The following is a 27,122-nucleotide window of genomic DNA, read 5'->3' as shown; positions in this document are numbered from 1 at the left end:
CCATGATGCCCAAGTGAGGGTGGGGCCAGGTCTGCACAGCCTTCAGACATCAACATATTCCCGTACATCAGCACAGACTAGGGACGTCCACCTGGCCTTTGGTGGTAACAGACCCCTGCTGCTATAGAGCTATGGACCCAGATATGGTGGCAGCACAGGCCAGGACCCCACCATGTTCCCAGGTGGCATCACCAGCTACTCACATCAAGCTTTCCTACCCGTGAGTGTCCAGTTCTACCTCTCTTTGTCATGCCACACCCTTCTGTTTCTCTTTCTCTTCCATTTCTCCACCATTTGCTTGCTCCTCTTAGTGGCTCCTGGGGTTTCTGAGTATCTGGGGTCATCTCAGGAGTGCTATGCCCTGCTCGTGCATTGTGGCCCCAGGCAGGGTCATCTCAGGTGTGATCTGCCCACCCCTTAGGCCTACACAGTGTAGGACTGGAGGTCGTCTAAACTTAACTCTCTGTTGGGACCCCCGGAGCCAAACTGGTGATCCCTTCAGGCGCATTTTCTCAGGGACTGTTAGGCTGCCAACCTAACAGTCAGATGTTCACAGGTCAGAGCACTGGGTAGACAGAAGCTCTCTCCTCTGCCACCTACTGACGCACATGTGGCACAGCATGGGCTCAGCTACGGATTGGTTTTCATCAGTAGTCAGTTAGAGATCCTGCTATACCACTCCTGGGCATATATCCAGAGGATTCCCCAGCATGTAATAAGGATATATGCTCCACTATGTTCACAGCAGCCCTATTTATAATAGCCAGAAGCTGGAAAGAACCCAGGTATCCCTCAACAGAAGAATGGATGCAAAAAATGTGGTATACATACACAATGGAGTACTATTCAGCCATTAGAAACAATGAATTCATGAAATTCTTAGGCAAATGGATGGAGCTGGAGAACATCATACTAAGTGAGGTATCCCAGTCTCAAAAGATCAATCATGGTATGCACTCACTGATAAGTGGATATTAGCCTGGAAAACTGGAACACCCAAAACATAATCCACACATCAAATGAGGTACAAGAAGAACGGAGGAGTGGCTCCTGGTTCTGGAAAGACTCAGTGTAGCACTATAGGGCAAAACCAGAACAGGGAAGTGGGAAGGGGTGGGTGGGAGAACAGGGGGAGGGAAGGGGGCTTATGTAACTTTCGGGGAGTGAGGGGCCAGAAAAGGGGAAATCATTTGAAATGTAAATAAAAATATATCGAATAAAAAAAGAATATATCGAATAAAAAAAAGGTAGTACCCACAAAAATGCCTACTTAGTTGAGAATATTTGTGAGAGTAATTTTAATCTCCATATTAATTGTCATCTCTGATGTTTACTTTCCTGTGTTTGTTAGCCAAGGCCTAGTCCTGGAGGCTTGTAGCCTCCATACAATCTAATCTAGGCCTAGAATGTTTTCAGCCTCTGAGAGTAAGTCTCACCCTTTCTAGTTCTTTCTGAGCTCTGACTGGCTGATTCAACTCAGCTGTTCTGGCTCAACCTCCTCTCCAAGCTGACTGACTCTATCTAGTTTCTCCAGAATTGCTCTACTTGGCCTCATACTAACTTTGAAGATATCTTTAATCTTCTGGCTCCTTCACATTCTCTAGCTTGTTCTGTCTTCACCCGTGTCTAGCTTGTTCTCTCAACTTGTCTCTGCAAAACAATCGTGGTAGAACCTCCTCCTTCCTTCTCTGCCTCTCTGCACTGCTCGCTAAAGTAGCCTCTTTTTCCTCTCTCTTCATGAGAGTTGGGCACATCCTATTCTGTCAAATCTTTCTCTGATCCATCACTTTCCTACACAGTTAGACATCACTTTCAAACATGGTGCTTCCTTCTACAAACTAACTATTTTCATTATTTGGGATTAAGGGCATTTCTGTATCCCAGCCAGAGGGGTTAGAGGGCTTTGCCACACCACAACTAGAAATAGTCTCTTTTTTCCCAGTAAGTAACATAATTGTGGGCTTCACAGTGTGACCAAACACATGTTAGAGACCACCTAGAAAGAATGGTACCCATGAAGATGCCCTCTTAGTCTGGCGTGTTAGGGGCATATGGGCATAAAAAAAGAAAAAAAAGTAGATGCAGTAGAATGGTAGGGTCCTACTAATGAAAGCAAACAAAAAACTAAATTCCTAGAAATGAAACCAGGAAAAAATATACAGTGAGTTTGTAAAATAAACGTTTAAATTTTGGATAAACATTCAAAAGCATTTAAATAAAAAGAAATGTAATGCACAGCTAGGAAGACATAGTATACAAAGATAACAATTTCTCCTAAATAATGTATATGCCAAATATATTCCCAATCAATATACTGACAAGAGTTTTAATTTTGATTTTAAGGTTTATTTAGAAATATGAAAGTAAGCTGGGAAGTGGTGGCACACACCTTTAATCCCAGCACTTGGGAGACAGAGGCAGGTGGATTTCTGAGTTCGAGGCCAGCCTGGTCTACAGAGTAAGTTCCAGGACAGCCAGGGCTACACAGAGAAACCCTGTCTCGAAAAAACAACAAAAAAGATAGAAATATGAAATTAGGCATTTATTAAGAAAAAGAAAAAAACAGTAGTGAGGATTGTGCCCAACCCTACTCAGCACAGAAATGGAGTCTTAGCTCCAGTGGTTAAGCGTATAGGCATTGTATGATCGAACATGATTATTATAGGATTCAGGAATAAATTAAAAAGAACAATGAAGCAGCACCAAGTCCAGGACTTGGTGACTTTTTGTCACCACAAAAAGTAAAAAAGCATATTTCAAATAAACAATAAAAGGGAGAGTTTAGGTAGAGATTTCTATGCAAGTCACTTTAAAAGCAAAAAAAAAAAAAAAAAAAAACAGAACATGTTTCCCACCTTACAGTGAATGTAAATTCCAGATCTATTAATTTTTAAATGTTAAAGCAGCACCATGAAATCACTAGGTTAAAGAGTGCAGATTCTGAGTCTGAGCCCTCCAAATATGACCTGAACCCCAGACAGAAAGAAAGCCCCACAGATCCAGCTACATAAGAGAGAGTGCGTGAACGATAAGAAACAGTCACAGCAAAACCTTACAGATTAATAGGCACAAAGAATTGGCAGATCACTGGGGGAGAAAATGAACTTACAATGTTAAAGTGTACAGAGCCTCGCTCAGAATTTTTAAAATGCATTTAAAGCAACAGCGAGATAACGTTTCAGTCTATTGGATAGGAGTCATTTACATTTTGATAGTGCCCAGATCTCATTGGACTTGAAGTATTTTTCTGCAAACACAGTATCTGTTTAATAAAGTTACTGAAACAGAACAACCTATTTGTAAAGATTGTTGAAAGACCGTGTTCAGGAGCCCAGCAGCAGGGGGCAGCAGAGACCTCCTGCATCGTGTTTATTCATTTCCCATACTGATTTTAGGAGAATGGCTGTGTGTGTGTGTGTGTGTGTGTGTGTGTGTGTGTGTGTGTGTGTGTGTGTGTGTGTTCTGAGGCTATAGTTAAGCTGGGTTATCACTTGTCATCTTCTCAGTGGTGATGAGATGAGTGTTCAGGCGGCTGCTGGCTGGATCTTACCTGGAGAGCCTTCTCGCCTGGTTACATGTTACTCTGCTTGGGAGACATGGACTAACATCTATCTGTTCTCCCCACCCCTGGCACCACCCACCACCGACAGGACAAGAGAATGAGCCCATCCAAGTCCAGCTTGGTCAAACGATGAATGCATTGGATTAACTTACAAGGGTACAGATGAGGGATTACTCACAGGACTTCGGGTAGCCCCCAAACAACTGTATGCTCGAAAGGTACCACACCAGCATAGAGGGCATCCTCCAGCCCTCTCTAGTCAGTCACCTAGAACTCAGACTCCTGCTTCCATCAGCAAAGGCCTGCCTCCCCAGCCTCTGCCCTCTGCTCCTTTAGAGAAGCCTGTCCTGGGCCCAGCTCAGCTGGCTCTCATGGTGGCTGTCTCTGCACTTAACTAACACAGATTAGCTTGCAAGGGACTGTGGTGGCTTTTTAGCCCTTGCTATGATAAAATACCTGAGATAAATCAACTTAAAAAGAGTACAGGTTTACTTGGCTCATGGTTTCAGGAATTGACTCCAGTTTGGGGGGACGGTGGTGAGCCAGACATCCTGGGAGACAGTGTGTTGGGGAGCCAGGGTGCTTATTTTCCGGCAGCCAGGGAGTAATATGAGGAGGAAACAGCGCCATGGCCCTGACATTTTCTTCAAGGGCATGTCTCCCAGTCACCTAACTCCTCTCTGCTGGGCTCAACCGCTTCTCAGTATCACCCCAGGATGGTCACCAGGCCTTCATCACGTGAGCCTTTGGGGGATAATTCAGACCCAAATCATAGAAGGAAGCATAAGGAAACTTCATACCCGTGACTGTCCCATCAACTACAAAGCTGCCTTTAGAAGTCTTGATGCACCCTTCTCTGGGCAGACACAGGCCGTCACCAAATCTATCTTTGTTCAAGTCAAGTCTCAACTTGTATCATCTTTAGCGCACGTGAGTACCTTCTCTTGTTTCACACAGACAAGTCACAGGAAAGAAGACAAAGCCAGTTTAAGTCGAACTAGGATACTTTAGAAAGCTCGCCTCAAGAGAATAGGAAGGACACCCACCGAGCCGGGATCCACTGACCCGCAAACGGTCTTGCTTAATCATTTTGCTCTGTCCTCTGTTCTTTTAACACAGGATGTAGACTCCCAGCAGTCTCTGCAAGACCCAATCGGACGTCCCATCATGCATCAATCTGGCATTAAACACGCCACAGGGGAGGCGGTATTTTGCGACGATATGTCTGTGTTGCCAGGAGAACTCTTCTTGGCAGTAGTAACCAGCAGCAAGCCACATGCTAAAATCATGTAAGCTATGATGGCAAAGTCGGGTGGCTTGGCATACCCAGCAGGTCCTTAGGGACGCAGTTGCCGCTTAGCAATCAATCCTACCCAACATACTGAAAACCCAACCTGACTATGTATCCCAGAAGTACAAGATGATAGGAAAACTGTGGGCTTGGGGTTGCTGAATGAGCAGTTTTCGTCTGAAGACCTGGCCACTGTTATCCAAGAATGTAGTGGAGCAAGAACAACTTTTCTGCCTCATGCGATCCCCGAAGCTGTGCTTCTCTGACTTTTATGAATGTCTACCCTCAGAGCAGCCTAAGGGCACTGGCCTAGGAAGCAGAGACACACCCTGAAAGGTGGGGGTAGTCTGTGCCTGGGGCCCAGTGTCCTCCACTCCTGCAAGGTCTGCCTCTGTTAACACCCCCAGTGTGCACTTGGCGACTGATCTTTATGCGGCTCACAGGACGGTTCTCAGAGTTCCCATACTCACACAGGACGAGGTCCTTGCCACGGGGTGACACTGTGCTTCTGTTTCTTTCCTCCCTAGCTCCCTCGATGCCTCCGAGGCCTTGGCATCACCTGGTGTGGTTGATGTGATAACAGCTCAAGACGTGCCTGGTGACAATGGCAGAGAAGAAGAAACCCTATATGCACGGGATGAGGTAGTGTGATGATGGTGTCGTGAGCCCTCATGGCACGGTGACTGCAATGGCAGCCGACACAGGGGTTTTATAGCCACATACACATATGTATGCATGTGCATGTACACATACAGTGTATACGTGTGTACACATATTCTCTTCCTAAAGACCCGAGACTACCTGCCTGTACTAAGCCTTGTTCTGTAACTGTCATGAGGCAGCGAGAACAGCCTAGGCTGGTTCATGTCTCTCTCTTTGAAGACATTGAGGCTCACAGCCTTTGGGAGCTTATCCGGGGCACTTTGCTGGCGGTGGCTGAGCAGTGTTCACACCAGCTCCGCCCTACAAGTCCCTCTCCCACATCCCAAGGCCTTCTTCCTGCCTGGTTGACAAGGACCTGGCGGCTCCAAGTTTCCTTCCCTCTGTGTGCCCTCTGCTTCTTCCCAGGTGATCTGCGTGGGTCAGATTGTTTGTGCTGTGGCTGCAGACTCTTACGCTCACGCCAAGCAGGCCACAAAAAAAGTGAAGATTGTCTATCAAGACGTGGAGCCCATGATTGTCACAGTTCAAGTAAGTTCCGATCTGCTCGGCCTTTGGGCCAATCGGCAGTGAGTTAGCAAGATCTGTTCGGTGTCTCGAGGAGATGCAGTCCTTGTGAAATTCCATAGTCCTTTGGCATTTGTCACACACTCTGGTGATAACACAGACCAAACAATGGGGTTGTTTGTTTGCTTGCTTTTCTGGTTTTGTTTGTTTGTTTGTTTGTTTTGTTTTGTTTTCTGCCTTCCGGCTGCCTTCCTCTATCTATTAGATACTTCTGACTGGAAATGTACTGTAATCCCACTACAGACTCTCCCCTGAGGCCTCCCCGCCCCCCCAGCCCCCCCCCTCGTGGCCACTGGTTCTAAGGGCACCTGAAGCAAAATTATCTGGTTTTGAATCTTAGAAAGTTCACGCTTTGCCTCTTGCCTCTTAGGTGGATTTGAAAATTTGGAAATTTGGAATAATTTTCTCCTAGCATCTGCCCTGGGTTCCAGCTGCCCAGGCTCTGCACCACCACCTTTATGTGTTCCCTTGCCTTCCAAGTGGGACTGGCCACGCCCCCGAGTGGGACTGGCCACGCCCCCAAGTGTGAAGAGGACCCTTTTTTGCCTAGGTTTTACTTTGTCTTTTTATTTATTGGATATAATTTATTTACATTTCAAATGATTTCCCCTTTTCTAGCCCCCCACTCCCCGAAAGTCCCTCAAGCCCCCTTCTCTCCCCCTGTCCTCCCACCCACCCCTTCCCACTTCCCCGTTCTGGTTTTGCTGAATACTGCTTCACTGAGTCTTTCCAGAACCAGGGGCCACTCCTCCTTTCTTCTTGTACCTCATTTGAAGTGTGGATTATGTTTTGGGTATTCCAGTTTTCTAGGTTAATATCCACTTATTAGTGAGTGCATGCCATGATTCACCTTTTGAGTCTGGGTTACCTCACTTAGTATAATGTTCTCTAGCTCCATCCATTTGCCTAAGAATTTCATGAATTCATTGTTTCTAATGGCTGAATAGTACTCCATTGTGTAGATATACCACATTTTTTGCATCCACTCTTCTGTTGAGGGATACCTGGGTTCTTTCCAGCATCTGGCAATTATAAATAGGGCTGATATGAACATAGTAGAGCATGTATCCTTATTACATGGTGGGGAATCCTCTGGGTATATGTCCAGGAGTGGTATAGCAGGATCTTCTGGAAGTGAGGTGCCCAGTTTTCGGAGGAACCGCCAGACTGATTTCCAGAGTGGTTGTACCAATTTGCAACCCCACCAGCAGTGGAGGAGTGTTCCTCTTTCTTCACACCCTCTCCAACACCTGCTGTGTCCTGAATTTTTAATCTTAGCCATTCTGACTGGTGTAAGATGAAATCTCAGGGTTGTTTTGATTTGCATTTCCCTAATGACTAATGAAGTTGAGCATTTTTTAAGATGCTTCTCCACCATCCGAAGTTCTTCAGGTGAGAATTCTTTGTTTAACACTGTACCCCATTTTTAATAGGGTTGTTTGGTTTTCTGGAGTCTAACTTCTTGAGTACTTTACATATATTGGATATTAGCCCTCTATCTGATGTAGGATTGGTGAAGATCTTTTCCCAGTTTGTTAATTTGCCTTTTTTTTCTTTTTTTCTATTTTTTTATTTTCTATATTCTTTGTTTACATTCCAAATGATTTCCCCTTTCCCAGTTCCCCCCTCCCCATATGTCCCATAAACCTTCTTTTCTCCACCCATTCTCCAATCACCTCCCTCCTTTTTCTCTGTCCTGGTACTCCCCTCCAATGCTAGATCAAGCCTTTCCAGGATCAGGACCCTCTCCATACTTCTTCATAGGAGTCATTTGTTATGCTAATTGTGCCTTGGGTATTCAGAGCTTCTGGGCTAATTAATATCCACCAATCAGAGATTGCATTCCATGTGTATTCTTTTGTGATTGGGTTACCTCACTTAGGATGATATTTTCCAGTTCCAACCATTTGCCTAAACATTTCATGAATTCATTGTTTTTAATTGCTGAGTAGTATTTCATTGTGTAAATATACCACATTTTCTGTATCCATTCCTCCATTGAGGGACATCTGGGTTCTTTCCAGCTTCTGGCTGCTACAAATAGGGCTGCTATGAACATAATGGAGCATGTGTCCTTATTGCATGCCGGGGAATCCTTTGGGTATATGCCCGGGAGAGGTATAACAGGGTCCTCCGTAAGTGTCATGTCCAGTTTTTTGAGGAACCTCCAGATTGATTTCCATAGTGGTTGTACCGTCTTGCAATCCCACCAGCAGTGGAGGAATGTTCCTCTTTCTCCACATCCTCACCAACACCTGCTGTCTCCTGAGTTTTTAACCTTAGCCATTCTGACTGGTGTGAGGTGAAATCTCAGGGTTGTTTTTATTTGCATTCCCTAATGACTAATGATGCTGAACATTTCTTAAGGTGCTTCTCAGCCTTTCGAAGTTCTTCAGGTGAAAATCCTTTGTTTAGCTCTGTATCCCATTTTTAATAGAGTTATTTGGCTCTCTGGAGTCTACCTTCTTGAGTTCTTTGTAAATATTGGATATTAGCCCTCTGTCAGATGTAAGGTTGGTGAAGGTCCTTTCCCAATTTGGTGGTTGCCATTTTGTCCTCTTGACAGTGTCCTTTGCCTTACAGAAACTTATAATTTTATGAGGTCCTATTTGTCAATTCTTGATCTTAGAGCGTAAGCTATTGGTGTTCTGTTCAGGAACTTTTCCCCTGTGCCCATGTCCTCAAGGGTCTTCCCCAGTTTCTTTTCTATTAGTTTCAGTGTGTCAGGTATTATGTGGAGGTCCTTGGATCCACTTGGAGTTGAGCTTAGTACAAGGACATAAGAATGGATCAATTTGCATTCTTCTGCATGCTGACCTCCACTTGAGCCAGCACCATTTGTTGAAAAGACTGTCTTTTTTCCACTGGATGGTTTCAACTCTTTTGTCAAAAATCAAGTGACCATAGGTGTGTGGGTTCATTTCTGGGTCTTCAATCCTATTCCATTGATCTACCTGCCTTCACTGTAACAATACCATGCAGTTTTTAACACTATTGCTCTGTAGTACTCCTTGAGGTCCGGGATACTGATTCCCCCGGAAGTTCTTTTACTGTTGAGAATAGTTTTAGCTATCCTGGGTTTTTTTGTTATTCCAGATGAATTTGAGAATTGCTCTTTCTAACTCTATGAAGAACTGAGTTGGGATTTTGATGGGGATTGCATTGAATCTGTAGATTGCCTTTGGCAAGATGGCCATTTTAACTATATTAATCCTGCCAATCCACGAGAATGGACGATTTTTCCATTTTCTGAGATCTTCTTCGATTTCCTTCTTCAGAGACCTGGAGTTCTTGTCATATAGATCTTTCACTTGTTTGGTTAGAGTCACCCCAAGATACTTTATATTGTTTGTGTCTATTGTGAAGGGTGTCATTTCCCTAATTGCTTTCTCAGCCTGCTTATCCTGTGGGTATAGGAAGGCTACTGATTTGCTTGATTTGATTTTATAACCAGCCACTTTGCTGAAGTTGTTTATCAGCTGTAGGAGTTCTCTGGTGGAGGTTTTCGGGTCACTTAAGTAGACTATCATGACATCTGCAAATAGTGATAGCTTGACTTCTTCCTTTCCAATTTGTATCCGTTTGACCTCCTTATGTTGTCTATTTTGTGGAATAATTTGAAGAGTATTAATGTTAGGTCTTCTTTGAAGGTCTGATAGAATTCTGCACTAAAACCATCTGGTCCTGTGCTTTTTTTGGTTGGAAGACTATGACCCCTTCTATTTCTTTAGGGGTTATGGGGCTATTTAGATGATCTATTTGATCCTGATTTAATTTTGGTATTTGGTATCTGTCTAGGAAATTGTCCATTTCCTCCAGATTTTCCAGTTGTGCTGTGTGTAGACTTTTGTAGTAGGATCTGATGATTTTTTGAATTTCCTCGTTTTCTGCTGTTATATCTCCCTTTTCATTTCTAATTTTGTTAATTTGGATACTTTCTCTGTGCCCTTTGGTTAGTCTGGCTAAGGGTTTATCTATCTTGCTGATTTTCTCAAAGAACAGCTCCTGGTTTTGTTGATTCTTTATATGGTTCTCTTTGTTTCTACTTGATTGATTTCAGTCCTGAGTTTGATGGTTTCCTGTCTTCTACGCCTCCTGGGTGAATTAGCTTCTTTTTGTTCCAGGGCTTTCAGGTGTGCCATTAAGCTGCTAGTGTATGTTCTCTCCATTTTCTTTTTGGAGGCACTCAGGGCTATGAGTTTTCCTCTTAGCACTGCTTTCGGTGTTTCCCATAAATTTGGGTATGTTGTGCCTTCATTTTCATTAAATTCTAAAAAACCTTTGATTTCTTTCTTTATTTCTACTTTGGCCAAAGTATGATTGAGTAGAGTATTGTTCAGCTTCCATATGCATGTGGACCTTCTGTTGTTTTTGTTGCTATTGAAGACCATTCCATAGTAATCTGATAGGAGGCATGGGATTATTTTGATCTTCTTATATTTGTTGAGGTCTGTCTTGTGACCAATTATATGGTTGGTTTTGGAGAAGGTACCATGATGTGGTGAGAAAAAGGTTTATTCTTTTGCTTTAGGATGAAATGTTCTCTCTCTCTCTCTCTCTCTCTCTCTATATATATATATATATATAGTGTTATAGTGGAGTGTTGAAGTCACCCACATTTATTGTGTTAGGTGCAATGTGTGCTTTGAGCGTTAGTAAAGTTTCTTTTACAAATGAGGGTGCCCTTGTATTTGGAGCATAGATGTTCAGAATGGAGAGTTCTTCTTGGTGGATTTTTCCTTTGACCAGTAAGAAGTGTCCTTCCGTGTCTCTTTTGATGACTTTAGGTTGAAAGTCAATTTTATCTGATATTAGAATGGCTACTCCGGCTTGTTTCTTAAGACCATTTGCTTGTAAAATTGTTTTCCAGCCTTTTACTCTGAGGTAGTGTTTGTCTTTGACACTGAGATGTGTTTCCTGTTAGCAGCAAAATGTAGGGTCCTGTTTATGTATCCAGTCTGTTAGTCTATTCCTTTTATTGGGGAATCGAGTCCATTGATGTTAAGATATATTAAGGAATAGTGATTATTATTTTCTGTTATTTTTGATGTTATTTTTATATTTGAGACTACAATACAAAACACCTTGTATTGGTGTTTTCCACCTATTATCCTTTGTAGGGCTGGGTTTGTGGAAAGATATTGTGTAAATTTGGTTTTGTCATGGAATAATCTTGGTGATTGAGAGTTTGGCTGGGTATAGTAGTCTTGGCTGGCATTTGTCTTCTCTTAGAGTCTGTATGAGATCTTCCCAGGATCTTCTAGCTTTCATGGTCTCTAGTGAGAAGTCTGGTATAATTCTAATTGGTCTTCCTTAATATGTTACCTGACCTTTTTCTCTTACTGCTCTTAAGATTCTTTCTTTGTTTAGTACATTTGGAGTTTTGATTATTATGTGACGGGAGGTATTTCTGTTCTGGTCCAGTCTGTTTGGAGTTCTGTAGGTTTCATGTATATTCATGGGCAGCTTTCTCTTTAGATTAGGGAAGTTTTCTTCCATAATTTTGTTGAAGCTATTTGCTGGCCCTTTAAGTTGTAGATCTTCACTCTCATCTATACCTATAATCCTTAGGTTTGGTCTTCTCATTGTGTCCTGGATTTCCTGGATGTTTTCGGTTACAAGCTTTTTGCTTTTTGTATTTTCTTTCACTGTTGAGTCAATGGTTTCTATGGTATCTTCGGCATCTGAGATTCTTTCTTCTATCTCTTGTATACTTTGTTGATATTTGCATCTATTGACCCTGATTTCTTCCCAAGGTTTTCTGTCTCCAAAGTTGTCTCCCTTTGTGATTTCTTACTTGTTTCTACTTTTGTTTTTAGATCCTGAATTTTTTTGCTCAGATCCTTCAGTTGTTTGTTTTTTCTCCATATTTCTTTAATAGATTTTTTGTGTTTCCTCTTTCATGACTTCTGCCTGTTGACTCAATTTCTCCCGCATTTCTTTAAGTGATTTTTGTGTTTCCTCTTTATTGGCTTCTATCTGTTGGCCCATATTCTCCTGAATTTCTTTAAGTGATTTCTGTGTTTCCATTGTAAGGGCTTCTAACTTATTCATGTTCCCCTGTATTTCTTTAAGAGATTTATTTATGTCCTTTTTGTGTTCCTCTAACAGCATCATGACCAGTGATTTTAAATCCAAATCTTGTTTTCCTGGTATGTTGGGGTATACAGGACTTGCTGTTGTTGGAGAATTGGGTTCAGATGATACCATATTGCCTTGATTTCTGTTAGTAATGTTCCTGCATTTGCCTTTTGCCATCTGGTTATCTCTGGCGTTAGTTGGTCCTGCTGTCAATGGCTGGTGCTTGAACCTCCTGTGGGCCTGTAAGGCTATTTCCACACCCCTGAATGACTGGGTTTCCCCTGGCACAGATTGCTGATATGCTGCCCTCCTTTTGGGTGCTGTTGGAGCCCTAGTGTGCCTTGTCCCAAGCAATGCTATACTTGGGTTGTCTCTGTGTACCTGGTGTTGCCTGTCTGGTCCTTCCAGTAGTAAAGATGTTGGATGCCCTGTGGACCCCCTCCAAGTGCTGATCACTCTGTAGGGCCAATGGCCCAGGACAGGGCTTGTTGCTGGGTTTCAAATGCTCTACTGATGCTGGATCTCGAATGCCCTGGCTTCCACTGAATAACCTGCTCCTGTCCATTCTCGAGTGAGTATCAGGAAGTAGGATCTTTCCTGTATCAGATGTGGCACAGGTCTACCACATCCAATGGAAAGGGGGCAGTGTCAACTAACCTGCTCCTGCTGGTTCTCTAGAGAGTATTAGGTAGTGGGATCTTCCCCGTGTCAGATGTGGCACGGGTCTCTGATAGCAAATTCCTTTTTAAAAATCTTTGCTGTTAACATGCTTGTTTAATGAAATTCTGGAGCCTCTAGCACAATTCTTATCAATAACTGATCAATTTCATCATTACCTTGTGCTAGAGGGCCTGGTATACCCATATGAGATTGGATATGTTATATACAATGGATGATTTCTATTTCTGATCACTTGTTGTAGTTGAATAAACAGTGAAGTCAACTTGGAATCATCCTGAGATAGTTCAGCAGTTTCTATATTCAAAACAACTCTTTCTACATATTGAAAGTTGGTTACTATCTTAAGAGATTTTTGAAAATCTAATAATGCCATATGAATAACATATAACTCTATTTTTAAAACTAAACTATAAGGACTCTCAACCACTTTGTTTTCTGACTTATTTCCTGCCTTTCCTGATTTATTTGCATACAGTTGAATACACTTGAGGTCAAGTGCTAAGGAAAAATAAGGATGAACAGATTAACCTTCCCACATGGTTCATTGCACCAGAATAGACCAAGATAAGGAAGATTAAGTAATAGCAAAGAGGTCAAGAGTAAAATCCAAGCAGCAGGGGAGGAAAACACAGGTGGACGCCTTCATAATCTTCCTGATTTCGACTCAACTTCTAACTCCCGTAAGAGAAAAGATTGATTAATTAGAGATGTAAAATATGTATACCTGGACATGAAGAAAAATCATGTTAGGAACAGAAAACAGTCAACAGCTGGAAAAACTCTGCCAGTCACAGCATAGGAAACAAACATATTCCCTAATTATATAAAGATTTCCTAGAAATAAATAAAAAGAACAAGTAGGGAAACTGAACAAAGGCTACAAGTAGCCTGACTGAAAGAAGAAATTGCAAATGCTGATTAACCTGTTAACCTATTAACCATGGGAGCAATTTAAGAGGCAGAATGAACTGCCATTTTCAACATAACTATCATGCCCAGGTCTTGTCTGAATAATGGAACTGGAGCTTGATTCATGGGGCAGTGCTACAGGGCTTGGCAAGCATTCGGGAAGCCCTGAATCCAACCTTGTTGAACTGATGCATGCACATGCGCGCACACGCGTGCACATGCACATGCACACACACGTGTGCACATACACACAGGTACACACTAGAAGTCTGTGGAGCTGTGTGCACTTTTTAAAGGAGCACATTCTCTGTTCGTGGCTATGGGAAGATCTCTAGATTGAACTGATGAGTGAAGGCTAGGGTATACATAATGAGAGGGTAAAGCTAGAGGCCTGTGTGTATGTGTATATATCTAGAATACATAAGAAACAGCAGTAGTGCACCCACGCATGCTCACGCTTCAACAGCCTGTGGGGGTATGGTGTCATTCTGAAAACAATAGGATGTGTTGGTTAATTTCAAAGAAGTTTTTAATAAAAGTTTTGAAAAAAAAAAATAACCCAGTAAACCATTCACAAAATAAAGACTCAAGAATACAACCAAGTGAGCTTTTGAGAAACACTTAGATAAGTTAAAGAACGGGGTTAGTGTTTCTTCCAAAGATTAAAGGACACGGGTGTTCTCATTCAGGGAAGATTGACATGCACTTACACAACGGGCTCCGTTACACCATGATCATGTCTTCCCAGACGCACCAGCTTAGAAGATAGGCTCTAAGGTCTCCCCATATTCACTGAGGCATTACAAAGTTGTGTTTCAAGCATGCACCAGCCTAGGGAATTTGGAAATTGATGGTTATCATCACGTATGGGTTTCAGCATGCAGGATATACGAGTGACCAAACTGAGCAAGCAACACGCACAACCCCTTTCTTTTGTTACCTTCCCAGGATGCACTGCAGCATGAATCATTCATTGGACCTGAAAAAAAACTAGAACAAGGAAATGTTGAGTTAGCATTTCAAAGTGCTGATCAAACCCTTGAAGGTAAATTCTTTTGGGGGGCGTTGCAGAGAGGGGAGCTGGGGGGAGTTGCAGGGAGGGGTTGAGACTATGTGGCTCTAGCTTGCCTCAAACTTGAACTCACAGAGATCCCCCTGCCTCTCAAGGGCTTGGATTAAAGGTGTGCACCACCACACTCAGCCCTTTAACTCCCTTTATGATGGGAGTTTTTAATATATTGATGCTGTGGCTCCTTTACAAGTTGAAGTGAAGGTTGGTGGTGTATCCCAGCATTCTGGATGCTGAAGCAGAAAGAACATGAGTTTGATGGCAGCCTGGCCTGGTGGTTAGCGAGAGCAGTCTCAAAAGCTACAAGCAGAGGATTTAGCTCAGTGGCACTGCTTGCTTGCCTAGCATGCCCAAGGCCTGGCTGAACTTAATGAACCTTAACTCTGCTTGTGAAGTGAGGAGTGAGGGGGACAGCCCAGAATATAAGACTCTTGAGAAGATTGGCAAACATGAGAGAGTGTGATTGGGGGCGGGGTGGTGGCGGCTGTACTTGACAGACAATGAAAAGCATTCTTGCTTTGAATAGGAAATTGAAAGTATCTCAGTTGCCACGCAGAGCACCTGCCAGGAGAATCTTCATTGAAATGGGAAGAAAGGGTCCACAGAGGTCCCATCAAAAGTCACCACAATGTCCCCAGTGAGCCGTAACTGAGACAATAAGGCAGGAGAATTTAAGTGAGAATGTAGGCACTAACTATGTGTGGCCAGCAAGGAAGACTCTAAGGGTGTGTGCTGTCCAGGGGGAAGTGATACTATTAGCAACAGCAGACATGTTTGTGGGCAGGCAGATGAGGGATTCAAGAAGCCAGAAGGCCCTGATGGGCACTGTCCAGAAACATGAGGTGGAATTCATTAGCAGTTAAGAATTCAGATGCTTGGCTGACTAAACAGACACAGACTCCCACAGCCAAACAGTGGATGGAGTGAGCTTGGCGATTCATATGGAAAAATAAGAGGAAGGATTGTGGGCCCCAAAGGGGATAGGGACTCCACAGGAAGAATAAGAGAATCAACTAACCTGGAACCTTGGGGCTCTCAGAGTCTGAACGACCAACCAAAGAACATACACAGGCTGGACCTAGGCCTCCCCGCACATATGTAGAACTTGTGCAGCTTGGCCTTCATGTGGGTCTTGAACAACAGGAACAGGGATTGTTCCAAAAGCTGTTGCCTGCATGTGTGATATTCTACTAGCTGGGCTGCCTTGTCTGGTCTCAGTGGGAGAGGATGGTCCTAGCCTTGCAGAGACTTGAAGTGCCAGGGTGGTAGGGGACACCCAGGGGACCCCCCCTCCTGATCAGAGGAGAAGGGGAGGGGGAGGGGGAAAGATTATGGCGGGGGTGAGCTGACTAGGAGGGGAGCAGTGAGTGGGATGCAATGTGAATAAGTAAATATAATAAAATTAAATTTATAAAAAGAATTCAGATGCTTGGGAAGGAGTAGCACTGGAGTCAGCTTTGGGAGAATCCATAAAAATCAGTCTAATCCCTATCGGAGCAAGAAATATCTAAAAAAAAAAAAATCCACATTCAACCTCTTTCCACAGGGGGTTGGCATGACCACTAGAGAAAAAGACCAAAACCTGATGTTAGAGTCAAAATTGATACTGCGAAAAGAAACCTTCAGACAAATTAAAGTTCTGTGTGATTGAAGCATGCCGCTCGGGCTAAGCACGCGCACAGTGGGGAGCACGCGGTGGCGCTCTCAGTGTGGACGGGAGGATTCAGAGACAGAAGTGAAGTGAGGTGCAGAGATGGGTCAGGGGCAGCAGCGTGTGAATGGCTGCAGCTCCGTCCCTCGATCCGTAGCTGGGACTGGCCTGCTCCAGCTCCGGCCTAGGCCTCCAGCCACTTACATCATTAATTAGGGCAAAGTTCTTTATTACAAGTATGGAGGCACTCTGGGACTGGATTTATTCTAACATAACAGTATTACAATAAAACTTAGTCACCAGTCATTCGACAAAAGGAGGCATGGGAAGCAGAGAGAGAGAGAGAGAGAGAGAGAGAGAGAGAGAGAGAGAGAGAGAGGAGAGAGAGAATCTTCAGAAATTACAATTTCAAACCTGTTTCCCAGAGAAGTCAGACGAACACGGTGGTTCCAGGCTGTTCACCCAGGACTCTCAGCCAAGAAAGTCAATAAAGTCGCAAAAGGAGTGAACACAGCCTAGAAATCCAGATCAGTTTAAAAGCTGTATCTGTGGACTTATCACAAACCTGAAGTCTTTTACTCCTGCACATAACTTCACCTGCTACAAACTAAACTTTTTTCTTTTTTAATCTTTTCTACATTTATTTGGTGTGTGTGTGTGTGTGTATGTGTGTTTGTGCAAGTACATGAAATCAGTGGACAACTTTTGGGAGTTGGCTTTCTCCCACTGATCCATCTTCTGACCCACAATTTTAATTTTTAATACTTATGATTGATCATCAGTTTCTAAAACTTTACTTGCTACTTGGGTGAAATGTGTATAAAGGAGGAGGGTGGGGAGGAGAGATGTTGATCCTTCACGCCTCCCCTCCCTCATCACATACACCATCTATTCTCTCTACCTGAGGTCTCTCCTTTCTCTGGGTTGTTGTGTGGGTTGGGGCACTGTTTACAGTGCCGAGAACCCTCCTCTGCATAGCCAGCTTGGCAACGCTCGGCCACTGTGGGTCCAAGCGTAGTCTTCCAACCCAATGGATAACAGATGGAGTTTGTGTGGCTTAACGCTTCCCACAAACAGAAGACAAGGCATCTGGCTGGTTGTCGGGATTCAAGCACAAGTTTCTATATGCCGTGTAAAGTCATTAACTGTCCTGGGCAGCCTCACTGCAGAAATGAATTTGCCCTTAGGTAAGAGCGTCTTATTCTTCTCCCTTACCTGATATCCCAATTGTCGCTCAAGCCAACGAAAGTTAATTTCTAGTCTTAAGAACATGCTGACTGAGTAGCTAGGGAAATGGAGCCAAGTGCACAGGAGATTTTCAATTGCGTGTCATTGCCCAATTATGCATATGACGGCTGCTTTAGGAAGCTTTGTCAAGTTGCAATGATTCTTTGAAATCGAGACAGGAAACTCAGTGCCATTCCCATGACCTGAAATAAAATAATAACATTTAGCAGAACAGGCCACAGGCTGCTTCAGGTATGTTTAACAATGCGTCTCTAAGGCGATGTGTATCTGCTGTGTCCCAAAGGGGAGGTGCACTTGGGAGGCCAGGAGCATTTTTACATGGAGACTCAAAGCGTGCGTGTGGTCCCCAAGGGAGAGGACAGGCAGATGGACATCTATGTGTCAACCCAGGATGCAGCATTTACTCAGGTAGGTTCCAACACACAGGTCGGCACTCCTCTGACTTAAAGGTAAGAGTAACATTCAGACAAATCTCAACATCAAGTCAGAGGCAAAACCTGGCCCAAATTTTTACCAGTTCCCTTTAACTTTATACAAAAGTCATTTGTCTCAAATGACAACTACCTCCTATCTCATTAGGAAGGTAGGGTGTGGCAGCTCCTAGTCCTCATCTTTCTGAAGCCCCTCCCACCTCTAGCCTGTAGTGAGGGGCCTCCCTCCTCCCAGCCTGAAGCTTTAGATCTGCACCACAGGCTTTCCACATTTGCCTTTGCTGTGTCTATGTTAATCTCTAGTTATTTAGTACCTGCTCAGATCAGTAGATTAAAATATGTCTGCCCTATTCTTGTGCGTACATGTGTACATGGTTTGGGGGGGGGAATGTGTGCATGGTATTTGTGTACATGGTGTGTGTGTGTGCATGTGTGTTTATATGTGCATTCGTGTGTATGTGGTGTGTGTATGTGTGCTTGTGTGTGTATGTGGGTGCACATGCATGTGTGCAGGCCAGAGGTCCACCTCAGGTGTAGTTCCTCAGGTGCTGTCCTGGTTTTTTGAGACAGGGTCTCTCACTGGTTCGGATCTTTCCATGTCTGCTAGGCTAGCTGGCCAGCAGGTACCTGGGATCTGTCTCCTTGTCCTCCATGCTGGGATTGCAACTAGACACCGCCTCAGCTGGCTCTTTCTGGGCCTTGACCTTCGGTCTGCCTGCTTGTGCAGTGATCATTTTCCCAACAGAGCTCTCCCCAGCCCAAACATGGCCCATTCTTAAAAGTGACCCCCACCCCAGCTGGGCTGTGTTCAGTGAGACTTTGTCTCAAAAACTAAATTAGCAGGCTGGAGAGATGGCTCGGCACTGAGGACACATGTGAGTTCAATTCCCAGCACCCCCTCAGGCAGCTCACACGCACCTGCAGCTTCAGCTCCAGAGGACCCCACACCGCTGGTCTCTTCCAACACCCACACTCCTGTGCACATGTACACACACACACACACACACACACTTAAGTAAATCAAAATGAAGTTTAAAGTGTACTTCACTGACTCTGCTTCACTAGTAGATCGCCTCGACCTCCCCTCCCCTTCTGAGGCCTTGTGTTGTTGAAGTGGTTTGCGTGTCCGACTTACGCCTCGCTCCTTCCTGCCACACTCCCCAGTTGCTGCCGCTGCTCTGAACACACTTGTTTGGACATCCTCACGGCTTCCCCTGCACACCACTAGTCCTAATGTAGAACTTGCCATAGAGTCTTTTTTTTTTTTTTTTTTGCCAAATGACTGTAATTTTTCAAAATAAAAATTGACATAGTAAAATATAAGAAGGAAATGTGCTAAATATGTGTGTTTATGCAGATGCACATGTAGCCATGTGTTCCTATGGTGTTCTCCTTATATATACAACAAAGTCATTCTTGGGAAGTTTAATTTAACATTGATGATCACTTGTAGATGAGTTATAGCCTGGTTTCCCCAAGAGGCTCAGTCACAGCTAAAGACAGATCTGTTCTCTCTACCCTAGTTCTACTGTATTTCAGAGCCTCTAGCTTTTCTTATACCTGCACAACTCCATAGACATTCAGAAACCACATAGGTTATCCTGAGTACACAGACACTAACCCTGTTCACCATCAAGTTTGCACAGCCCTGCCACATCACTCCCTGCCCAAGATGATTCAGGTGGTATGTGTGTGTCTGTGTGTGTGTCTGTGTGTCTGTGTGTGTCTGTGTATATATGTGTGTGTGTCTGTGTGTATATGTGTGTATATGTGTGTGTATATGTGTGTGTGTCTGTGTCTGTGTGTATGTCTGTGTGTGTCTGTGTATATATGTGTGTGTGTTTGTGTGTGTGTCTGTGTGTATATGTGTGTATCTGTGTGTGTGTGTCTGTGCCTATGTGTATGTCTGTATGTGTCTGTGTGTGTATGTGTGTGTGTCTGTGCCTGTGTGTATGTCTGTATGTGTGTGTGTGTCTGTGTGTATGTGTGTGTGTATGTGTGTGTGTCTGTGCCTGTGTGTATGTCTGTATGTGTGTATATGTGTGTGTGTCTGTGTGTCTGTCTGTATGTGTGCATGTGTGTGTGTGTGTGTCTGTGTGTCTGTGTGTCCCTTTCCAGCTATGATCCTACTTTCTTGTGTGAGTTCTGGTGGCCACACTCTCTACCCACTAAGTCAGGAGCAATCATCCCCCTGATTGATGTTTGAGATAATCACACATTCTCTACTGAGCAGAAGTATAAATTATTTCAAGAATGGGAGTTGCCATTCTTTAAACTGCCCCCACCATATTATCGCATGCTCCCCTGCAGCCTCTTCTGTGCAGCCGGTTGTTACCATCTTCTCTCTGATCCACTTGCTTCCACTTTAGACCATGCCCGAGTCATAGCAGGCTGAGATTGACCTTGATACATCATCGTCTGCCAGCCTGGCCTGGAATCGTGGAACGAACGCTTCCTTTTGCATGGTGCCCAGCTTGCTCTGCCTCTTTCCCCAGCTCATTTACATAGGTGTTCATGCTCGGAGCTACGGGACCCCGGGACCCTCGCGGGATTGTGGGGGTTGCTGCACAGAAGGGAAGGGGAGCTCGGTAGGGCTATTTGTTATGTGGTCTATCATTCATTGATTTTGAAAAGCCATGCCAACGTATCCTCTCAGTTGGCATGTTACAGGCATCCACAGCATGGTCTGCAGTTGGTATTCAAAATAGATAAGTATAATTCTTATTGTAGGCAGTGAGAAAATACTAGGAAAGCTCTTTGGTAAATGGACTTCTTGCTAACTATGAGTGTTTTGTTTCACCTTCTGGGGCCCTGGGGCCAACTGCTCATAGGAAATGGTGGCTCGCACCTTGGGCATCCCAAAGAATAGGATCAACTGCCACGTGAAACGGGTTGGTGGAGCCTTTGGAGGGAAAGCCAGCAAGCCTGGGCTCCTGGCAGCCGTGGCCGCCGTGGCCTCACACAAGTGAGTGGGGCCAGCGCATGCTCACACGGAGATGGCTCTGTGGCCACACAGAGTGGGTGGGGCCTGCGCACGCTCACATGGAGATGGCTCCTCTATGTCTCAGTTCTTCCCCTCTGGTCCCGACAATTTCAATGACTTTTCGGGGAGACATTCCCCGAGGGATAGCTGGCCTAGTCAGCCTCACTGGGGGAGGGGGACACAGCACTGGGAGCAGGTTGACTCACCTGCCTTCCTGCTTTCCCAGAGTCAGCGGCAGGGTGGGTTCTATCTAACATGTCTGCTGCCTTTCAGCTCAGCTGTCAAGGAAACAAGAATCAGTCAACAGACAATTGGATTCGTCCTTAGTATTCATTGAGACATAAGCATATGCCCATACAGACAGAGGGGAGGATGGAGAGAATGAATAGTTGGATGTTGTCCACGTGGCTGGATACTACTCCTTGAGGAAGAAGGCACCTGGTAGCAATTAAAAATTTAGTGTGCTTAGGACAAAAACTGCTGACAGCCACGCTTCCTGGAAGAGCTATGTGGTTTGGGACTGCGGCAGGACACTTGTTTCTCACTGAGCCCCCTTTTGAATTTTTTAAGTTGTCCCATGTGTATGGACAACCTATTAAAATAGTGTAGCTCTTACTGAGGCACGTGGCTAACAAAGCACGCTGATGTAATGATGGGAAGGCTGGGTCACAAATCCTGATTCTGTAAGGCAGACCTGATGCCTCAGATAACCTAGAAACTAGAGGGAGTACTCACAAGCCACCCCTCTCTTCTCTCTGTCTCTCTCTCTCCTCTCTCTCCCTCCCCATCCCCCTCTCTGTCTCTCTGTGTCTCTGTCTCTGTCACACTCACACACACACACACACACACACACAAACAACCCGTATCTCTCACTCACTACCATGTTCTAGGGAAGACAACAATTACAAAGATAGGACACATATGCTCAGCTGTGTAATAACCCCGACCACAGTAAGCAGACTGTGAGGGTCAGAGCTTCGTAAATGGGAAGTTCTTAAGTGAATTATTGGAGGAAAAGAAGGCTAGGTTGATAGGATGGAGGCGGGCCACCAGATGTCCATGCTATGCTGTTTTTGTTATTATCTATTCCTGATAATAATATCATCATGGGCTGCATCACATATGTGGAGCTCCAAGAACAGCATTATGGAGTGTGCTCCTTCCTTCTACATTCTGTGGCTGCATTCTGATCTTTCTCCTCTGCTCGATGGAATGACCGTGGTTGCTGGCACGTTCCGCAAGGCTGAACTCGGATCTCAACTCTGTTAGAATTGTGATCCCGTGTCTTTCTTTCTAGGACTGGCCGCCCAATCCGTTTTATTCTAGAGCGTGGGGATGACATGTTGATAACTGGAGGACGTCACCCACTACTTGGGAAATACAGGGTGAGTGGGTAGCAAAGTCCCTGCACAGACACCACTTCAGGGGCAGTGGACGCTTGCAGCTCCAGCCCTTTGGAGCTCTCTGCCCCCCTCCCCCGCCCTCGTGCAGTGTGGTGTGCTTGCTTTGGCCTTCTTACCAATTACAGTCGTAATCACCAGTGTGACCTGTGAGCCGCTGCACATAGAAGGAAAAGAGATGCTAATACAGAGACTGGGAGCGTGGCAAGGATGGACAGAAACTGGCATTTGTGGGTCTCTATTCCTGGGACCTCTAGAAGACAGATGTTTCCGGATTTGATGCTTGTCTGAATTTGACTCATTCTGTACATTCATGAATCTAATTCAAAATACTTCCTCTTTGCTGGAAGACTGTTTCCTAGCAACTTCAACCTGGAAGAATGTAAAGCCCTGTAGAACACAGAGAACATGCTAAGAAACAAGCAACAGACCTGATCTCCCTGGCTTCAACTGTAAACTCCAGACTTCAGCCCTTAGGGGAGATTTGTAGACATTAGCATAAAGCCTGAGTAATTTCTCACTCCACTGTGGTCAGAGGCAGGGATCTTCCTTATGTGACTCCTGCAGCTGAACCCCCAAACTCCATAGTGTGTTCCCCCTGACTGTGCTTCAGAGCACTTCCTACATACAAGATACTCTCCTTCTCATTCCCTTCTGAGGACCTGGCGCATACTTCCCAATTAGATGGCTGGTGATAAGCCCATTTCCACACCAGACCTCTGGCTTCTTGTATAGGAGGCATGTCTGTTTTCTTAGTAGTGTGATGGTCAACACTCTGGAAAGGAATCAGAGGTCAGACAGACAGGGAAGCCCGTTCTCCTTGGAGTAGTCATTAATTCAACAGACAAATACCAGGTTCCACAAGACCTACCACAATCAGTTGAGCCAGGCAAACCAGGGGACTGAGAACTCAGTCCACCACAGGGTTCCTTTGTAGTTTTTGACCTTATCCTTCCAACTAAGTATATTGTAAACTATTGACAAAATAGACAATCTTTTTGTAATGCTGTGATAAAAGCTACCTGCTTTGTGGGAAACAAAGATAAATGGAAGAAACAGTATGTGTGTGCTGAAGAGAAGAACCAAGATGTAAAGATCAGTGCTCTGAAGGGTCAGAAAGCATTCCAAGGAAAGAGATGTCTAAGGCACGTCCCAGTAGGTCAGTTCAGTCAGAATCCCTGCCTCTCCCGCAGCTGCTGTGACTACCTCAGGCCCAGCATGGATTCTGAACAACACCTGTCTCCATCCTCCCAGTGCCTAACTAGGTGACCCAGATCCAACCTAGCTATGATTCCTCCACTGCTCAAACTGCTGAAAAACTATGCAGAAGGGAGAAGAGACACTCGGTGTTCTTCATGGAAGACAGAGCAGACTGCCCCATCTCTTTCTCTTAGGTTTTCGAGGCAGTCTCACTCTGTAGCTCTGGATAGCTTGAATGCTTGGGCTATAAATGAACTTCCTGTGGGTCAGGTCAGCAATGATCAGAGTGTGGTCACTGGATCAGTAGTAGCAGGGGCCACCAGGGCATTTGCTCCCAGGCTCAGGTCTACTAAGTCAACGTCCCTGAGCTTGAGGGACTCAAGCTTCAGATGGTGACACACATGAAGCTTTGGCGTGGGTGACAGCTTTGTCCCTATTGTCATCCTGAGAGTACTGAGGCATCGAAAGGTGGAATGGGCATCCCAAAGCAAATGGCAGAAGGAGGGTTTGAATGTAGGCAGGCCCACTCCCCAGCCTATACTCTTGGCATCCACTGACCTTCCACTTGTTCTGTTTAAATGCTCAAGAAATAGTATTCACACCACAAAACTCACGGGAGCAAACATTGCTTAATTGTTCACAGATTGGCTTCATGAACAATGGGAGAATCAAGGCGGCAGACATCCAGCTTTATATCAACGGAGGCTGCACCCCGGACGATTCTGAACTGGTGAGTGACGTGCATCTTGATGACAGGAGCCTCAAGGATGCCTAAGCCGGGTGTCTTAGAGGGTCAGCTTAGAAGGCTCCGCCCACTGACCTCACCCACTTGCCATGAATGATAAACCATGAGCAAGTACAACTCGATGCTTCCAATTCTCTGCCCGCTGCCTACGGAGAAGTCAGGGAATGGTAAGATGCTCTGGTTCTGAGGTACCCCGTCCAGGTCCAGGAGGGTACCCAAGGCTTGCTTTCCACTCACTGAGCTCTAGGGTCTGGGTGTGAGCCTCTGATGAATGTCTTAGGTTGACCCCCAGAACTTTCTCTGCAGAGAGCTGAGTCTTCCTTTTCTCCTTCCAACACCCTCTTCCGGGCAGAGCTGGGGGAGTTGTGGGGGGGGGGAACATGCTAACATGTGGAGAAGAGGGTTTGGGGCTTGTCTCAGATTTGTACCAGGGAAAACTCTATCCTGTACCTCCTGCCTCTTCCCTCCTGCTTAGAGACTAAGCTCTACCTAGGCTCTCATCCAGACCCAACAGCTTTTGCAGTGCCTCTCAATCCAAAATTCACTCAGAGTCTTCCCATGCCTGTCACAATCTAATCCTTTAACAAGAGATATGAGGACACCATTGGCCTAATTGGCCCTTTTCCCCTTTCTAAATCTTCCCATCGATTCTAAAGGTGAAAGGGAGGACCACAAAAGTATGTTGAAACTGGGAACAGCATCTCTTTCTCCTCTTTGGACAAAAACAGTACAAACAAACAAAGCAAAGCAAAACAAAACCTTGTGCATTTTAAGAATTAAAAACAGGCAATGAAACCATAAAACTAAGCACCCAGCCATATATGTTGATGGGCAGGAAACAGGGATTCCTTTCTGCCTGTGGAGAATGGAGTCAAGAAATACACCTCAGAAGCGTTTGTCTTCATCATTCTACCTGGCCAAGGAATTTGACTGACGCCTAGATTATTTTGTTTTACCTTGGAACACTTTTTAGGTGATAGAATATGCTTTGCTCAAACTGGAAAATGCTTACAAGATCCCCAACCTCCGTGTCCGAGGTCGAGTCTGTAAGACCAACTTGCCATCTAATACAGCGTTTCGGGGATTTGGCTTTCCCCAGGGGGCGTTTGTAACAGAAACCTGTGTGTCAGCCGTGGCTGCCAAATGCCACTTACCACCAGAAAAGGTAAGAGGAGCTGACGATTGTTTTAAAGTGTTTAAATAGACAAATGGACCATTTCCAGTTCTCCATACCACATTGTTTCTTAAGTGCTTCATTTGATAACGTGTGGGCTCTGTGATATTCTATGGCCCATCTCTTTAGGGCTAGCTCTTGGAGATCTTTTTGTGAAATTGGGCATTTTCATCCACCAGGTTCGAGAGTTAAACATGTTCAAAACAATTGATAGGACAATTCACAAGCAAGAATTTGACCCAACGAATCTGATAAAGTGCTGGGAGACATGTATGGAAAATTCTTCTTACTACAGCAGGAAAAAAGCTGTGGATGAATTTAACCAACAGAGTTTTTGGAAGAAGAGAGGAATTGCTATCATCCCCATGAAATTCTCAGTCGGATTTCCAAAGACATTTTATCATCAGGTGATTATCAGAAACATTTAAAAGTTGTATATGTATAAGCACATACATATATGTAGCATATATATAGCATTTATATATGTGCATAGAGCAAAAGCTCTATTGATACTAATTCTTAGAACAGTGGTTCTCAACCTTCCTAATGCTGTGACTCTTTAATACAGTTCCTCAAGTTGTGGTGACCCCCCACCATGTAATTACTTTCATTGATACTTCATAACTGTAATTTTGCTACTGTTATGAATTGTAGCATACATATCTGATATGCAAGATATCTGATTCTGATATGGGAGCCTTGTGAAAGGTTGTTTGACACCCACCCACCCCAAAGCAGTCTTGACCCACAGATTGAGAACTATTGTCTTAGGCAATAATTCCAAAGGCAAGGGATATTTGTTTGTCAACTTGGTTTCTTTTGCCCTCAGAGCTACATTATTGATGGTTGAGCAACTGCTGATAACAAGATCTGCAGCTCATGAGTACTTCCTTAAACCTAATCCTGTCATAAACCTGTTGTGCTCTAATTAACTTCTAAGCACTACTGCTGGAAGCCATTTCTGATCCTGCCCTGCCCTACCACACTGATGCGTAACTCTTACAGTCAAGCAAGGGTGACATTTAACCTCCCTCAAGGGTTCTTCATTCCAGACTACTACATAAGCCCTTGTCTCTGCTGTCTGCCATTCTCTATCCTAGCATGGGGCATGTATGATGGTATGGGTAGATGCATTGCTCAGTGGACAGGTGGATGATGTGTGGGTGATACACTGTAGCAGCCATGAGATGATGTATGGGTGATACACTGTAACAGCCATGAGATGATGTGTAGGTGATACACTGTAGCAGCCATGAGATGATGTGTGGGTGATACACTGTGGCAGCCATAAGAAAGCCAAGGGATTCTTATGGGTATTCAGTTATTTATAATCTTCTTGAAACTGTTTCCTGAGTTTTTGAAAAAAACATGAGCTGGGATTTATAGGCATCACTATGCAAGGAAAGTGAGCTCACTGGATCATGCACAGAAAACCCACTGTGTCAGTGATTTTTCATTGTCTGTAGGCTT

At 44.5% G+C, this 27,122-nt stretch overlaps 1 protein-coding gene and 1 pseudogene across 1 annotated transcript in view; one reads left to right on the top strand and one right to left on the bottom strand.

The window, feature by feature from the left end:
* Positions 1-27,122, top strand: part of LOC127692160 (aldehyde oxidase 3) — an 89,720-nt gene that overhangs the window by 33,031 nt on the left and 29,567 nt on the right. Inside the window, exons 17-26 of the mRNA XM_052192228.1 lie at positions 4,682-4,851; positions 5,381-5,495; positions 5,922-6,044; positions 14,700-14,796; positions 18,003-18,127; positions 20,982-21,115; positions 22,431-22,518; positions 24,377-24,463; positions 25,452-25,643; positions 25,832-26,059. Of these exons, the coding sequence (XP_052048188.1) occupies positions 4,682-4,851; positions 5,381-5,495; positions 5,922-6,044; positions 14,700-14,796; positions 18,003-18,127; positions 20,982-21,115; positions 22,431-22,518; positions 24,377-24,463; positions 25,452-25,643; positions 25,832-26,059 (1,359 nt within the window). The remainder of the gene's footprint in view (positions 1-4,681; positions 4,852-5,380; positions 5,496-5,921; positions 6,045-14,699; positions 14,797-18,002; positions 18,128-20,981; positions 21,116-22,430; positions 22,519-24,376; positions 24,464-25,451; positions 25,644-25,831; positions 26,060-27,122) is intronic.
* LOC127693164 (uncharacterized) lies at positions 519-629 on the bottom strand (annotated as a pseudogene).

Source organism: Apodemus sylvaticus, chromosome 9 (assembly GCF_947179515.1).
Source record: "Apodemus sylvaticus chromosome 9, mApoSyl1.1, whole genome shotgun sequence".
Lineage (NCBI taxonomy): Eukaryota > Metazoa > Chordata > Mammalia > Rodentia > Muridae > Apodemus > Apodemus sylvaticus.
The sequence above is the reverse complement of the archived record's forward strand: the minus strand, read 5'-3'. Positions and strand labels throughout refer to the sequence as shown.